At 40.5% G+C, this 18016-nt stretch overlaps 1 protein-coding gene across 5 annotated transcripts in view; it reads right to left on the bottom strand.

Moving 5' to 3' along the window:
- The window catches only part of TNS3 (tensin 3), a 231904-nt gene extending 222696 nt beyond the window's left edge, over positions 1–9208 (bottom strand). For 2 of the 5 annotated variants that reach the window (XM_082044751.1, XM_082044753.1), the window contains exon 1: positions 8686–9207. In XM_082044751.1, coding sequence (XP_081900877.1) covers positions 8686–8781 — 96 coding nt within the window. In that variant the 5' untranslated portion in view covers positions 8782–9207. Of the gene's footprint in view, positions 1–8685 lie in introns of all 5 variants that reach the window. The other 3 variants (XM_082044754.1, XM_082044756.1, XM_082044752.1) reach the window with 2 other exon arrangements.
- Positions 9209–18016: the final 8808 nt, after the last annotated feature.

Raw genomic sequence — 18016 nt, 5'->3', positions numbered from 1 at the left:
GTTTTGTAAAAATATATGTAATTTATTTTAAAACTAAACTCTTACTACAGAAACTGCTCCTATTCATACCCAGGGAGTTAAGACTATAACTCAACTGTCAAAGAAGTGACAGAGAAGTCCTAGCTTTGGTGACTTCGAAGGGGATCTGGGACATAAGTAACTTCTCCTAAAGTCCACTGAGTCCAAAAGGGTTTTAGAAAACAGTAACTCATCTCAAGGTGACTCTTATATTATCAGCTCTCCTTATATTACCAGCTGGCTGAGGTTGGAAGCCAGAAAAGACTGGGATGGAATAGGGGTTGGCCTTTCCCAGAGAGGGAGTAACTTCCATGACCAGCTGGACCAAGGCCAGCGGGAAGATCTACAAACCAAGTACAGCAGCACAACAAATCTGTGGATTAACAGCAGCATTGTCAGGGAGCAAGGCACGCTCAAAGCTGGTCATCACATGGGATCTGGGAATTAACTCTGTTTTCAAATTCAGTTAAAAAATACCAGACTGAACCACCTCCCAAACATCATGATTTGAAGTGTTTATCCTTGCCATAACGAGCTCTCGAGGTTTGATAAGAGGCCTTACAAGAAAATGTACTGGGTGGCTGATAATAGTAAGTATCTCAAAGACTTTGAGGTAAGCTTCACTATACCCTATCACCCTAAAGACTTTTTCCTTCAGTTTTATGCACATGTTATAAAAAAAAAATGGCCAGGAATTAATGAGAGCACCTATTCATTTCAGGTAGCTCTGGCTTCATTCAGTTCTTCTCCCCAGATCTGGAACAGCTCTGATAAACAATAGTGGAAGTGACACTTCAAAACATTTCACATCTACGTTATTTGTGATAGCTGAAACAGCTATTTATGCCTTTAATCCAAAAAGGAAGATCTAAAAGGCAGTGGTATTTGGCTTTAATTGCAAAGACCTTGTAAGAATAAAACAAATAATAGCCAGGAACCCACTATTGCAGAAAGCAGTATTGACTGATAAAGCACAGAAAAACTGAAATAAGATCTGTTACAGACTGTCCTACCAAGTTTTTTTGGTTGTGTCTTTTTACCATACTATTTATTTCATTACAGCCAAGACAAAAAAAGTACTGTCATTGTGACAGAGACAATGGAAAATCTGCAAAACTGGAATGAAAATGATGACTTAAAAATTCCCATATTCCTTTCCAGTGACATCTGAGGTTGCCATTTGTTTCACTTGAAAAAGAACCTCTAGGACTTTACCTACAAGTTTGATTTTGGATATGCTACTAATTTTGAAGGTAGACATATTCTCAATGATCATATGAACATATTTCAAACAGAACTTTTAATTAAAGTAATGGTTTCAGACATGAAGCATGAAGATATACATATACATTTCAGGTGACTCTCATACTTACTCCTGTTGTCCTTCTATGGTGATAAAATTTGTACTGTGCCTCCCAGGTCAAACTTCCTTTCCCATTTGACCTTACAAATGGTAGGTCATTGAACAAGAAAGTGGGGGTTTCATAAACACACCCCACATTAATTCTCCAAGAAAAATGAGCTACTAGTTAAGCAGAATAATAATTTTTGACTCAGAAATTGGTGAAATAGTAAGGTAGAGACTGCACAGCGTGCTAGACAACGAATTTAAGAAATCCTGGAGTATTTTAATGCCGTTTTCTAAGAACAAAACCATTATTCAAGTCAAATAGCACTTCGTAATGCCTTCAGTTGTCACGAAGCAGAGTCAAACTCCTCTCTCCACCATCTTGCAAGGAACTATAGAGGGCACAAACTAAGACAAAAATAATCTCAACCCCTCACACACACTCTGAGAAACACCTAGCATATACTCAGCACTGGGCTCATGCTTACTTTTTACATTCCCACTGTATTTACTTTAGTTAGCATGGAAAATTGTGTCTAGCCAGAAAGATCTAATCCTGCTTATTTTGGCTCTTCTTGTGTTAAAAACAGAGCAGGCTGGAAGGAGAAGAGAAACAAAAAGTTAATGCAGTGCTGTCTTCAACTGTTTTTAAGAGGAGACCACTTCACATCTGGGTTTTTTGGCTATGTGAAAGGGGAAGGTTTTTCCCAGAAGAGATTACAGAAAGTGGCAGGTCACATTAAAATGAATTCACAACATGAAGGTAGCTGGAACATCCAGTCACTGGGCTTGGCCTTGTCATGTACTATGTACCATAGCCTCTTTTCTAATGGTTAAACCTAGATAGTGGGAATTCACACTAATAAAGCAGAAGTACAGCATATGAGCTGACAGACTTTCTTGCAAGAAGCTGTTAGCTGGCTTCTAACTTGAATCTCCCTTGGTCCCTTCCATGTATGCCTCCCCAAGCCAGCCCATGCATATGAAAGTTAACATGAATAATATTGTTAACTACCATCCATGCTAAAGATGAAAAAGCCCCCTGAAATCTAAGTTTAATTTTCTGCAGGATATTTGTATTATAACTGCCAGGGCACTATATCCTGTATTTATTATTTCCTGGGTAAGAGGTAACTTCACTTGCTACGAGTTTTTGAGCAGTCATTATCAGCTCTGTATGAGACTGAATCAGGATTCTTAAACCTTATTTATATGTTTTTGTTGCACCAGTAGTCTGTTATTATACAATGCTGTAAGAGATCAACAATGACCTAAGTTCAGCACCAAAAGTTTTGTTGCTGTAAAAGCCATGAATCAGACCCCAATTCAGCAACTGCAGATATTTAAACCAGGTCATATATTACACATAAATAAGGATGTTAACATATGAAATACCAGGGTTAAATAAGTGAAAATCTATACCAGGATACATCACAGTTTCACACCCAAGCATCATGTGATATATGTACCCACACTGGGGGAAAAAGGAAGGCAGTGGGCAAGAAAGCTGGTTTTGTAAGAATATCTGACAGGACACAAGAAGTAATCTCTTTGGAATAAAATATAAGAGGACATAAGTGTTGTTATGTTTGGGAAGGAGAAGGAAATTTATCATGACCTGCACCATACATGGGTCACTAAGAGATTAAACATTCCTAAATTTTAATTCAGTAAAGTATCTTCAGTCATCTTTAAAATTAAATTTCTAGAGATGTCAAGATCACATGAGCCTCTACATATTTTATTGCATAGGACCAGGCTTAAGAAATTGCTTAATGGTCAGGTGCTGTGTTGAACGAAGAACCCTGCTGCTGGAGATAAGTACACGTACAACCACAGCAGACTCATGATGATTCCCCAACCTCTTACATGAGTAGAGCAAGGTGGAGGAGGAAGGGAAATGCTGCTAACATTTTACTTTTTCTTGAGAGAGACCAGGACTGCTCAGGCACCAGTGCTACTCAAGCATTTATTAAAATCAGCAGGAGCCCTCTCTGCTGTTGGATGGCCATGGGATCTGCACCACCTCCAAGGTCAGGAGGAAGGACCAGCTGCAGTGAAGGAGAAGTGGGAAAAGGATCATGACTCTCATTCCACTATCATAAAAAAACTCACATGTTTTGTATAACAATTATAATAATTTAATCATTGTTTTGGATGATTAAACAATGTGTATCATTGATGGAATTGTGATGTGAGCTGTCTGTGCAAAGAAACAGCTTTATGAAGTGGTGGAGTGACTGAAACTATTTAACCTCCTTGCTTTTAATGAGATAGATTTGAAGCAGATTGTACCTACTTGTATTCAACACATTTATTTCTTCCTCAGTATTCTCTGACACTTTTATTCTGCCAGTTTTCTAGACAACCAAAGACTGTCCAAAATCCAGGAAACTATTTAGATTTTTTAAAATATTTTTCTTTTAGAATAATACAATTTCACATTCATAGTCTGTGGTAAGAAACAATTCTGAAATTATAAAGCAACAGCAATTGCCAAAGTAATCCATAAACACTAAAAAAAGTATTTCTATTGTAAGTTTCATGAAAAGTTGTTCATCTTCCAGGATGTCACTTGAGGGCAGTGAATGAACCATTTGGAGAGCCTTCTCTTTCTTACTATTCACTTGATATTCTTCTGGAAGGAGAAAGTGTTTTCAATCCTTCTTTGCTTATCAGTTCCTCTAAGAATTTACTTTTGTTAAGTTTTGAAGCGGCATTTTTATAACTAACTAACTAACTAACTAACTAACTAACTAACTAACTAAATAACTAACTAAATAACTAACTAAATAACTAACTAAATAACTAAATAACTTCCCTCTTGCTGAAAACCACTATAAAACTGAAAAATGACTGAAAACTATCCAGCCCATTTTCCACAGGACATACCACAGCTGTCGGACAGAAGGCAGGATACTGAAGTGAAGGTGTAATTCTTTCTGGTGACGACCATAATGTTTCAGTGTACTTCACCTGAGACCATTTGGAAACCCAACTGATATAGCAGCTAAAAGTGCTTGAGGTTTTTGAAAAGTTTTTCCTTTTCCTCAGTCATTAAAAATATGATAAACAACTTGCACTTAAGGAACCAGACAATGTGCTGAAGACCTTGAAAACTCCAGTTGCATACTGTTACACAGTTTGTATTAGGATGGCTTCCACTTTCCCCAAAATTCTCATGTGCTAAAAAATATTAGCAACAGAAACATCATTACATGAATTAACCTGACTGGTTAAATAATAACAGTGGAGTGGAAACAAGATGCATAGTCTAAGGCAGGGCTGTCAAACTCCTTTTCACTGGGGGCCACATCAGCCTCCCGGTTGCCTTCAAAGGGTCGAATGTAATTTTAGGACTGTATAAATGTAACTACTCCTACAAAACTAACTACTCCTACATTTATACAGTGAAAAGGAGTTTGACACCCCTGGTCTAAGGGATTTCCCATCTATATATGATAATAAAAACGATGCCACTTTCCTCCAGAATGTACTCATTAGATAAAATAACATATTTATTAATAAAGGGTTATTGGCCCACAGGATTCATCAGCTTCTTGATTAGGATTTGACTAATAAGGCCCCCACTGGCTGGGTCTTCTATAGTGGTCATCATCTTGGCCTGCAATCTGCACAGAGGACCTAGCACTCACAAAACCAAAATTATTCTGAAGGATTCTCATTGTTTTCCTCTGCCTTTTCTGTTGCATAACATGATACAAGGAAATTATGCTAAAAACTTCTGAGCTTTTGGGCATTTTGGGCCAATGCTGCTATTTGCTTAGTATGCAATCCAAAACCCCTTTAAAATCTTCCTGGAAGAACTGCTTTTCTCCCTGTTCTTTTCATCTGTACAATTAAGTCATCATCATCAGAAGCCAGAACATTCCTGCAGGGAGATTGTGGACTGTGTAATATTGGTGACTATTCTCAGATGTAAAGTAGCATCCTCACATTCACACACTTTCACCAGAGTCAGAGATACAATATGGAAGCCTGGTATATAGAGAAGACAGTATGAAGATCCATTTGCACAGTCCTTTTTCCTTGCATTACACAATGACAACTCATTGCTTAAAAAGTAATATGCTTCAGTGGAAAAGCATTATACTGAGGATCAGGAAGCCTGAAGTGTTTTATGTATTTACCCAGAAATTCTGAAAAAGTTACTTGATTTGCTTTACTTTTTACTTTGAGTCTGACGTCACTAAAGACTGCTCAGGGAGTCTGACCTCCCTACAATATTATACACAAAGAAAAAGAAATGTAAAGATATGGTTAAAAAGTTAAGATTAAGGCAATGACTTTTCAGGTAACACTGGGATTTGTGCAGAAATGATTGCCTACAGAAACTGAGGCAGCCCCCCACAGAAAGCCGATAAACCACTCGAAGATAAGGCCTAAACAAAAAACGTAACTGCAAACCTATGGCATTAGTGCCAATTTTAAGTTAGCTTAATTTCATTGATTCAAAGAGAAAAATACTTGTCTAGTGTAATGATACTAGAAAAATCTACCTTTGCCTTGAAAATACAAAACAAACCCCCTCACTCTTTAAAACACCTTCCTAGAGTCAAATTTATGCCATTTTCCCCTCAATTTTGTGTTAAAACCTTTTGGCATATTCTGAGGTAGAACGTCTAATTATTTCAACCACTCAGTGACAGAAATTCAGATGGTCTATTGTATAACTCTACATCTTCCTGCTGGAAGAGAAAGATGAATAGAAGTGTAATTAAACAGAAAGCTCATCTTTTACCCTGTTGCTTGTTGCCTTTTTCATGTTCCAGATGTAAAATAAAGCCACAGATGTTAATACATCCTGCCCATATTTTCTGTTCCATAAGAGCAGCATAAATTGGAACCTATGGCAGCTTTGATTTTTAAATGATTACTCCATCATTTGAAGTCATTTTATAACCAATATTTTGAGAATTACTGGCCCAGCTTCCCCTATCACTCATACTAATTTAAAACTGATGAAATGCAATGGGTTTCAGAGAAGAAATTTTTGATTTATACTAATATATAATAAGAGAAAAATGCAAACCATCCATTTCATGGAAATTGGTCTGAGGGTGGTGAAGCTCTGCTTAGCCCCAGCAGTCCCTGCCATATCCCTATGGACTGGTGCTAAGGAAACGAACAGACTTCTCTATTTTCTTGCTTGGTGTCACCCTCTCGCTGCCTTTTTAAGTGCCACAAGAAGAGGAATTTAACGTCGTGTAGCTTGGTCTTTTGCTCCTGGGTTCAATGCTCAGGTTGACCCTTCATAACTTAACAAGGAAGAAAGGAAGAATCAAGGACAAACTTGGAAGTAAAATCTAGCTTAAAAGGAGTTACTCCTAAACAATATTAATATCATTAATAAGCTGGAAAGCTCTCTGAGCAGCAGATTCACAACTAGCAGCCCCAGGCAGCCATAAAGAAACAAAGGAACCAAAGTGTGGTGGGCCATAACTGTCACGGTGAAAAGGTATCACAGCAGTGTCCCAGTGTTTCAGTAATAGGGTTACCCATTCCTAAGTCCTAACAATGTAAGTGCCAGCATGAAAAAGAGAACAAGGCATGACTTTTGCTTCCAAAGTGGGGAATATTTTCGTACTGTGTTTCTAGAGAACCCAGCAAAATTGAGGTCCTGGTGCCAGCTAAGTCACTGTGCAATGATCAATTAGTCAACTTCCCTTTAACAAAGCATACTCCATTAAGATTCTAAAATTGGACTCATAGCGCTGGAAGTAAGAATTATTAGAAAATTTCTATTTATCAATCCCTGAAAAAAAGGTGTGTTACAGTAATTTTTCCATTTTAACATTATGATTTTTAGGTTTAATATTATGTCTAAGGCCACAGGCCAATGTTTCTTTGGCAAGAGATCATTGGAGATAATCGTATATGCTTTCAAATGAAATAAAGCTCCTTCTCCTAATACTGAGAGAATGCAGAAATTTCAGCTCTTTAAATGAGTCATTTCTCTTCAACCAAACACTGGCCATCTTACACCATAGAGGAATGCAATTCTGGCAGGAAAACATACTCACATATTTCCTTGGCCGTTTTTTATAATAAAATGGTTATTTGAAACTGCTTGGCTTGAAATGTTAGACAAGAGTGATGGAGACCGTTTCAGAGAGTGCACATGCGATGGTCAAAGGGAGCTTGATTTTTCAGTGCATATATCCAGTGTACCACTTGTGTGGTATATTATTCATTAATTTCTGGGAAACTAATCCTAAAAGGTTTCAATAGAAATTGTATGTTTTCAGAAGGAATTTGAAATGAAAGAGTATGCTCACTTAAGCATGCAAGGGGAGAGGGAGACTGGTACAGCATGCCGAACCACAGTCAGCAAAAACATTTAAACATGTGCTTAAAATGAATTTAAATCTGTTGCTGAACCAAGCTTTCAGAGGTAACCCAGAAAGAAAAGCATGAAACTTCAAAGGTCCAGAGGTTTGCTTAGCAAACCAGAAATAGAGATGCTTGAATGAGTCTCTGGAATGAGTTGCAGGGCACCAAGACTCCCAGCTAATGCTCTAGAGAGGTTTCTGGTACTTCCGATTTGCAGTTGTGCCGAGAGGCTGCTATTTTGGCAGTTTCTCTGTTCTTGTCCACAGTCATGAATTCGAAGAGAACCCATCGCTGAGATCAAAGAGGTTTAAAACCATAATTATCTAAAGTTTATCAAACTTTCATAACCATTAAAGTTGGTACTTCAGGATCATCAACTCACCCTCATTTTTGGACATTTCCCTAACTGCCCCAAACAGTGTTTTAGGTGCATATTCAAAGCTAACGGGTAATATTTACACGAAGAGGAAGGCGAACGCATACTCTGGCATGTGGCAGCGGCAGCCGGTGTCACAGGGCAGCAGCGCCGCTGACCAAGTCCCGCGGCCCCGGCGCCCGGAACGGCACCGGCGCGGCGGGAAAGGCGAGCTGCTGCGTACGCACACCGGACTCGGACAAGGCGTCGGGCAACCCCGGCAGGAGTTACGGAGGGTACCGCGAGGCCGCCCCACACACCCGCGCCTTTGCTTTCCTCACCGCCGCGGAGAAAGGTGGGCGCCCCCGCTGCCACGCACACCGCACGCCGCCCCAGGCGGCGCGGAGCGGAGCTGCAAACAGCGCCCCGCGTCCGGGCCCAGCGGGGCAAAGCACGGCGGTACTCTCGGCACCGGGCGCAGGCGCGTCCCCGCGGGCCGCCCTTCGGCGGCCACGGGCCGAGCCCGATGGGGGTAGCCGCGGGTCCGGCAGTGCCGCCAGACTCCTCGCCGCCCCTTCCACGCCGGGACTGGGGAGCACATCCCGCATACCTGAATCATCGTTTCGGGCTCTTCTTGCGCCGAGCGGCGACGGGGCAGGGGATGCAGCTCCCTCCCGCGGCACGCCAGGCTCGCCCGGACGCCCATCGGATACTCCTGGCCGCTCCTCGCCTCCAGCGCAGCCCCGGGGCTCTGCCCCCTCCTCACCCGCAGCCGGCAGCCATGAGCCCTCAGCCTCTAAGCGGCCGATACGGGCCTTCCCCAGCCGGCCTGAGCTCCGCTAGTTGGCGGCCGCTTTCCGACCTCGTTCCGTCTCCGCTTCCCCTTTTGTTACCGGGCTCCTGAGCTGACCACACCGTGCCCCCTCCGGAGCCAGGACGACAAATCAGAGAGCCGGTGCCGAAAGCTCTTGTCTCCAGCTGGGGAAACTTAGCATTCCCTATGCTGGTGGGAGGGTTTTTGGATCACCGAGTAGTATGGATACAATAACAACGAAACTAATAACTCGCAAAAGAGTCTGCTTCGGAGGGCGCGTTGCTTTTGTGCAGTAGCAAAGCGAGGCTTCCAGTAATCTGTCAGTAAAGCGAGCTAATAGTACCCAAGTAACTTGAGAGGGAATAATGGGTATTTAAAGCTGACACCAAGAATTACTTTGAAAACAATTTAAGAAGGGGAGAACCTAAAGGAATTTCCTGCTTCTTTGTGTAATCTGCCTGCCTGTGTACATTAATTCTTTCTCTTCAGTTTCTAACATAACTTATTTTCCCTGCCTGCAAAAGGATGCGTACTGCTGAGGGACAGGAAGGATAACCATGTGGTGGAAGCATGGCACTGTAAACTTAAAGATTGGGGCTCTGTTTCCCTCTTTGCCAAAGGCGTTTGCTATCCCATACAGTGTAAGTTTGCAGAAATATGCTGTAATTTTACATGCTTTAATTCTTAGATCTCCAGCTTCAGGAAAGGCACAGCTGCTTTACTCACAGTGCTGAGGGTCTGTAGCTCCCAGCAGGACCCAATGCCGTAACACTGGATAACTCTTACTACTATAATTAAGGGATCACATACAAAAACTTTCAGCTGTCTTCTCTTTGGGTTTCCAAGTTTCCTCCTCTGTAAAAAACAAGGTATAAATCAGTGCTTCCCTGCCTCTGACGTGTCCTGAGAAGTTCAAGACACATTCATTTGACAGTCATGTTGTAAAAGATGTCTGTCTGTTACTGAACAGTTCATTAACTATTTCCAAACATTTGAAATTTGGTGTTCTAGAAGAGTCACCTTAAAATATATTTAGAGGAACTGGGTTCATCAGATTTGTTTTTCCTCAAGGAACAGAAAAGATGAGAAATCATTTCTGAACATTTATGTGATAACGTCTGGCATGTTATGATTTAGGTCAAAACAATATGTCTTTTATACAGCTAAAAAGGAAAATTAATTAAGTTTTTTAACATTATTATAATTTATTTGCACCATTTGAATGTTCTAATTGAGTACTTGGCCCCCGTTATGCCAGGCACTCAACTTCAAGTGACTTGAGCAATTTTACTTTATAAAATGAGTTGATCTTGTTCATGGAGGAGTTCAGGTATACACTGAGTAGCCTATATGGGGTTGTTACTGGGCTGTCAGGTTATTTTCACTGCATAAATCTTCCCATGATTTTCCCTCCACCCTCCATTGCCTGAACTGTGTGTTCAAAGAGTCTGAATGGACAAATGAATTATTTCTGCAGGATGAGGAATATATTTAAGGAGAAAGGGTCATTGTACAGGAAGAGCTATTCTCAGATAACCTGAAGGTCTGATATTGTCATGTAAACTTTTCCTTGAGAAGTCACAGATCATGACTAATGAGCTGTATTTGAAATATCCCAAACTGACTGGAGTCATAATGTGGGAATGTGTATGTGAAGGTGACTTTTATGAGCTAGTCAAAGGCAACCTCTCCAACTGGCAGTTGTACTGGCTTATCCACTCCAAGGGAGTTCATCTGGTCCTTATTGACTGATCCACAAAGAAGAAACAGGAAGAAGAAAGAACTTAAATCAGTATTGTTACTTTGACAGTATAGGAATGGCTATTGACAGGTTTGAAATCCCTCTGCAGAAATGTGGAAATGTCAGCCCCTTCTGGAAGACTTTTCACTGTTCTACCTTACTGGAATGATCACTTCCATTGCTTTAGTGCTTTGACCCTACTTTTCATTACTATCATCTTCTAAATCTGACCTGGTGTGTTTGAAAGTGTTTACAAAGCTTAACTAATCCAGCCAGTGTTTCATATGGCTCTGCAGCTTGTTCTGCTACATTTAAAAAAAAAAAAAAAAAAAAAGAAGTAGTATCTGTTTTCTCAAAAGCAAAGTAGAATCGAGAATTAGAAGGGGACAGAGAGTCACACTGCTGTTAGGTAACTAAGGTTATCACTTTCTTGACTAGTACTACCACTTCCCTTTGTATAAATATTCTTCAAATGCAGCTGGGCAACTTGTCAGCTAACCTTGCCAAATCGATCACAGAACTTTATTACAACTTCCTTTAACAGAGGTAACCAAGAACATTTTTGGACTCAAATGCGAACATCCCCTCTGGATTAGTCCTTGACTCTGCCACTTGTATGCAAAAAAAATTCAGTGGTTATTTATTGTAATTAGAAGGGAATTTTATCTGTGGATTCCACAAGGTGGTGACCCTGTCCTAGACCACTTAAACGCTCCCAACTTACATTATTTGGTAATTCAGGAAACTCATTACCACAAAATTGATCCAGTGCAGTACCTGCAATTAAAAGGGTGTCTTTTTAAATAAAGCAGTAAATGTGGTTTCACTTATAGGAGGGTCAGGCAAGCATTAATGACCCATCATTATTTAAGTAAATAGGAATAGAAGAAAGAGTTTCCTTAACCATTCAGTCCCCCTCCTGCTTCCTCCACCATTGTTAGCAGTGAGAAAAGATGTGTTTCAGCCTTGTCACTAGCAAAACCAGAGGGAGGTTGGGGAGGACCAAGAAGTATAAGGAAAGAAGAAAAAAAGCACAGATGTGTAGTGTTTTCAAATTAACTAACTGTGGCTAAGATATAGATCACTTCCTAGAGAATAATGACCACAGCCTGAGGCAAAGCTAGGCGTATTAGCATCAAGTCTGCCATTAACTCTACAGGAAATGCACCAGTCTGAAGTCATTAATGAAATTATAGCCAGTTATTTGGTGGGAGAGAGATTAGTCAGGCAAGATGAACATTTTCCTTGTGGTGCTATTATTTTTACTGAGCAGCACAAAATTTATATTTGTTTCATGACCCTGCTTCTGTGTTGGAATATATACAGAGAAAAAATGGATTGCATAAGTTATTTGAAATTCTTTCAAAAGCTCAGGGAATTTTTAGCATTGTTGCAGTGGGAACAGGAGCAGCTCCTAAATTTTGAACATGTTGTCAGGGTTGTGCAATTCTCAGCCTTCTATTCTTCAAATATTTAGCTTCCCTCTGTACTGAACAGTTTTGTTGTTCTAGTATACGATTGCCGAAAGACTCCCATTTGCCTTAACAGTATGTGTTAACAGACTGTTTCTTATTATTCAGATTATCTGGACATAATAAAACTTATTTTTTTAGAAGAAAAAAGCTCATTGTGCTTAGGCTGGCAAAAAAAAAAAAAAAAAAGTGTTAAATAGGATAGATCAATCTATGCCAGTTTTGAATAGACCTCAGTCAACAGTATTTTATGAGAGGATTAATACATTGCAGTTACTGCATACTGCTTTACATGGCACAATCTAAGAACCAAGCAAAAATAAGAAGGAATGTGCTCTTCTATAACACTTCACGTTTTTCAAAGGCTGCACAAACAGTACTGCTTTTTGGAAGGAGTTTAGATGTAGCATCCAGTTTTAAAGACTAAAGAAACTAACTGCTCTCTTCTGGAGGAGGTAGGATGGTACCTCAGATATGCAGAGCAGTACCTAGACCCTTTGGCACCAGTGGAATGACAGAGTGATGCACTGGTGTCAGTCACAAGCCCTGAGTCTAATAACTATGCAAGAGCAGCACTGCTTTTAATAATTTTTCCAAAACATTGTTTTTTCCTGAGAAGGAATATGAACATGCAGAGTTAAAGGAAAATCAGGTTTATCAGATTTAATTTTTCCAGAGTGAATTCCAGACTCAGTATAATAATCATTAAATACTAACTTATGACAGAATCACAGAGTAGTTGAGATTGGAAAGAACTTCTGGAGGTTACCGGGTCCAACCTCCTTGATCAGCCACGGCCATCTCGCACCAGTTGCCCAGGGCCACATTAAAACAGCTTTTGAATATCTCCAAGCATGGAGTCTCCACCTCGTTTCTGGGCAACCTGTCTCACTGCCCAGTCACCCTCACAGTAAAAAAATATTTCCTGAAGTTCAGAGGCAACTTCCTGTGTGCCCATTGCCTCTGGTCCTATCACTGGGCACCACTGAAGAGAGCCTGGCTTAGTCTTCCTTACACCCTCCTTTCAGATATTTGTAGACATGAATGAAACCCCCCTGAGTGTTCCCTAGGTTGAACAGTCCCAGTTTGCAAATGACACAAAGTTAGTAGGAGTGGCTGATGGACCAGAAGATTGTGCTGCCATGCAGCATGAGCTTGACAGGCTGGAGAAATGGGTTGTCAGGAACCTCATGAAGTTCAGCAAGAAGTGCAAAGTCCCACAGCTGGTGAGGAAAAGCGCCAGGCACCAGTATATGCTGGGGGCCACCCAGCCAAAAAGCACCTTGGCAGAAAAGGATCTGGGAGTCCTGGTGGACACCAAGTTTAACATGTGCCAGCAATGTGTCCTTGCAGCAGAGAAGACTACCAGTATCCTGGGCTGCATTAGGCAAAGTGGTGAGGCCACACCTCACCTAACTGTGTCAAGTTAGGGCTATCCAGTACAAGAGAGAGATGGGCATACTGCAGAGAGTCCAGTGAGGGGTCACACAGATGATTTAAGACACTAGACCAGTACTGACTCCTGGGGTACACTGCTACTTACCAGCCTCTAACTAGACTTTGTGCCACTCATCACCATCCTTAGGGCCCAGCCATTCAGTCAGTGGTCAGTCCACCTCACTATCTGGCCATCCAGCCCCTACAGCAACAGCTTAAGTGGCTGTGAGGCTCTTATGGGAGACAGTGAGGGAGGCCTCACTGAAGGTCCAGTAGGCAGTAGCCACTGCTTTCCCATAATCTACCAGGCACATCAGTTCATTGTAGAAAGGTTATCAGGTGGGGCAAGCATGACTTCCCCTTGGTGAAGCCATGCTGACTACTCTTGAGGCGTTTCTTGTCTTTCATGTGCCTCGAAATGGTTTTCAGGATGAGGTGCTCCATCACCTTTCCAGGGATCGAGATGAGGCTGAGCAGCTTGTAGTTCCCTGGCTGCTCCTTCTTAACTGTCTTGAAGAGTGACATTTTCTTTCCTCCAGTCTTCAGGCACTTCTTCTAGCCACCACAACTGGGCAAAGATTATTGAGAGTGGCCTTGCAATGAGATCTTCCTCCTTGGTCAACATGCTTCCCATGAGGATCCATGGATTTATCTCAACAAGAGTTACTGTGCGTTACACTAGTTGTCTTTGGTACCAGCAACATTTTTTTGCCAATAGCAGTAATGAGCTCTGCGATGGTCAGTGATACCCTGGCTATCCTAATCTGGTTACAGATCAGAATACAGCATGTGAGTATGGGGGAGGTAGAATAAAATAAAACTGAATCTGATATTGACATACTTATGGGTGAACTGTACATTAGAGACAGAAATGGAAAATTCCCCAAGACAAGCATGGCCTTTTTACATTGTCAAAATTCCTCTAGTAAGTAACATTATTACTGAGATACTTTTAAAAACTGTTCTGAGCTTTGCTAAGAAAAAAAAAAAAGTATGAACATCATTCCCATCAAGAACCAAGAACTGAATTGCCATGATCCACTTATCCAAGACCTGTAGCTACCCTGGGTCACATCCTGAGACCAGCATACACAAATAAACTAATTCCTGTGGATTGTTCTGGAGAAAACAAATGAACAAACTTCTCATGTCAAAAACAAACACTGGCCATTCTGTTATCTCTATCCACTACCTCCATTAACCTCTCCTTTTGATACTCCAAAAATAAAACCTAACCAAGAGAATTTTCCCCCCAAAGGGGCCAATGTTAAAAGGCTTCAGAAAATATGTCATTTATCATGCTCTGCTATTCAGCTGCAGGGACACTGCCTTTCCTGCTCTGCCAGCCGATTATGGGGGGAAACACTGCTCTTTCACCCCAAGCCAAAAATGTGGGAGGTCGAGAAAGGACAGACAAATGTGGCAGACTTAACAACTTCACTATGTCTGGGAAATATAATGAAAAGACATGTGTTTTATAATCCCACTATATGTGCCAGGAAAGATTAGAAAGAAAAGGGAGTTATGCTAAACCATTTAAACTGCTCCCTGTATAGTTATGCCCTTAACTCTCCCACCCCAAATAAAGCCTCACCCTGAAAGTAAAGAAGCAAAGAGTATCATCTTTTGTCAAAAGCCATTTTACAGTAGGACTCACACAACATAAAGAGAAAGGCAAACCTCTGCACAAATGCAGATCTGAATGAGAATTGTTCAGGTTTTGTGTTTGTTCTTAAATCAGCTTAGTTATTCATGCAAAGTAAAAACACATACTTAAAACTTACTTTGTTATAAAGATGGAAACATTAGCCAAAAGCTCTGGTGGTACCTTGAAAAGAAAGGAAAGTTTAAAAAACTCAAACATGTTACATAACTCTGCTGGATTTCCAAGAAAAACACACAGCCATGCAACAGACAGTTAATGTCTGCAGAATTCCAGATTTTTTTTTAAATGCTCTCTGGGACCAATTTAATATTTTCCAGACCCTTCCCCCTCCCAGCCCCACTTGCTGAAAAACAGCAGGGAAATACCAGGAAATGGTCCTCAGCTGCAGTTATGTTTTCATTTGCCTAGTGCCTGAGCTTTTGAACTGTTCCCTGGCCCCCCTGCCCCAGCCTTGTGGTGCTTTTGGCATTCCAGGAGCAGGCAGGTGACTTGGGTTTGCTCTCTGCCAGGCTTCTGGTACTCCCAGCCAAATTCAGCTCTGCAGGCTACCTTCAGAAAAGAAATTTAAAAAAAAATGTGCAAAGAGCAGCTCTGCAGAACTGGGGACAGTTTATACAAGCTGCTCCATCCAAGTATCCAATAAACTTTCCCCTTGGAAAGCTGTCTCCCCACTCCTGAACATGTCATTGAAACACCCTTTCTCCTAAGTGTATTATCAAAAACACCCTTTCCAGAGACATTTGCTTGCTTACACCGAAGGAAAAAAAAGAAAAGCTGTGTTTAATATGTTTATCCTGTTATTTTTTAAGGAAAAATACTTGGTTCTACTCAAATGTATTTAGCTTTTATGGTCTCCCATGGGTTGTTGAACAGGTGATCAGGTATGCAGGTCCAGAGCAGTGCTGCTAATTAAGTCTTACAAACATATGAGAATAAATACACAAGAGGAGGAAGGAGAAAGAAGTGAGATTTCAAAGTAAAACAAGAGTATCTTTTAATGGATAAAGTATAGGCATTGTACTGCAGGCCCCAAACTACAAGTACTCACATGTGTGTGTAATACTGCTCTGGCAGTAGGTTCCCGTGCAAGCAGTCCTGGTAATTTAATTTGTGTGTGTATTCATGTGTCTCTTTTGCAAAGCTGCCTGGCAGGCACCTTGTAGTGGACAGCAGAAAACGCACAAACAATGGCATCTGATTAACTGTGAAGGCTGCTGCCTTAACCTTTGAAAGTCACTATACCTCTGCTTTTAGTCACGCTGGAGTATAGCAGTAAGTTTGCCTGTATTATGCTTTCTTGCAACCAATCTCTTCTCAAAAGTGACAGCTACAGGAACCTTGTCCTCTCCACACTTTGCTATCTTCAAGTGAATCCCACCAAAGGGTGCACATTCATTACTTCTGTCAGCTGGTTCTGAAGCCCTGAGCTACACAACACTTTACCTGTGCTAACGAACTAGTCTTTGAGGGAGTGCACGTGTGCTAACTGAAGGGATAAAACTTCTGTTCGCTCCAGTTTCACACTTGTCTTTTCACATCTTTGTAGTCTTGCATCTAAGTCCCTTCAACTTGTGCAAACCAATGTGGTTGTATTGTCTTTTCCTATAATCCATATGCTCCTGAATTCTCCTAGATCTCTTGAGTACAAAATGCAAGGCCCAAAAACTTCCATTGCACACACAAAAGCTCAAAGTCAGCTGACATAAGGGCATAAAGAGAGACTATAGCAGGTTTGGTTAAAGATGGATGCACTGAGCTGAAAGCAGCCCATGTCTTTTATCTGCTTCAACTTCAATAAATGCCTAGTGCAGCTAATATGTTAGAAAACAAGTTTTGCAGAAAAGTGAGGAAAACAAATTGGCATATGCTTCAAAGTCATACAAACAAGGCCCCCACCCCCCTCCCTCCATAATCCTACTCCTGCAGAAATTTCAGAACAGATCTGCGTCACTGCAGCCTGGAGCACTACTAGAGCAGCAATGCAAGCATTCCTTTAGTTACTTTATTCCCAACTATTCCATTGCCATTTCTAGGATATATTCAAATTGTCATTTGATAAAAGTTAAGTCATTATTTCCTCTACTTGGACACTGAAAAATAGCAAAATGTTTAGGCTTTTTGCACATGCTAAAAGTATACAAATAGCCAATCAGGCTACGTGAAGAATGAGTTTTCTATCTTATGCAGGCTATCCATGATGTCTAAATTCCAAATAAATAAATAAATAAATAAAAGCCCACTATGCTCATTTTTTTTTTTTTTTTTAAAAAACACATTTAAATATATACACCTTAGGCATGGATCTCAAAGTATGGGTTTTTTTTCAGCAGAAACAAACAGTGTCTTTTGGATTTGATTTTTTAATCCCCTGTGGTAAAGTCAATAAAAGTGAAAAGTTTCTCTAAAATAACAAGTTAAAATGCTGAACTAAAAAAAAATCCAAAGTAAGAACTGTAGCTCCCAAATCAAAATTCCAAATAAAATTACTTAGTTTATTAAGCATTTAATTTAAAATGTAACTATGTGTTCTCACACAGAAGGACTTTTTCAAAGTTTTACCGTCTAAGTTGGTACACAGTATGTTATTGCCTTAAAATTCTAAGGGTAAGAAGACTGATTAAAAATGATTGATTATACGGAAACTAAGTTTTTGCAACCAGGCTGTGTCTAGATCTAAAACTAATAATTAATTAATATTTTGAAAGACTTAAAGTTTTCTTTTTCCCCAGCTGGTCTAAGGCATAGAGACTAATTTTGTTGAATGCCACTGCAATCTGAGAAGAAATATAGCTACAAGTGTCCATAAAAAAT

The sequence above is a fragment of the Streptopelia decaocto genome (assembly GCF_964273445.1).
Source record: "Streptopelia decaocto genome assembly, chromosome: 2".
NCBI lineage: Eukaryota > Metazoa > Chordata > Aves > Columbiformes > Columbidae > Streptopelia > Streptopelia decaocto.
The sequence above is the reverse complement of the archived record's forward strand: the minus strand, read 5'-3'. Positions and strand labels throughout refer to the sequence as shown.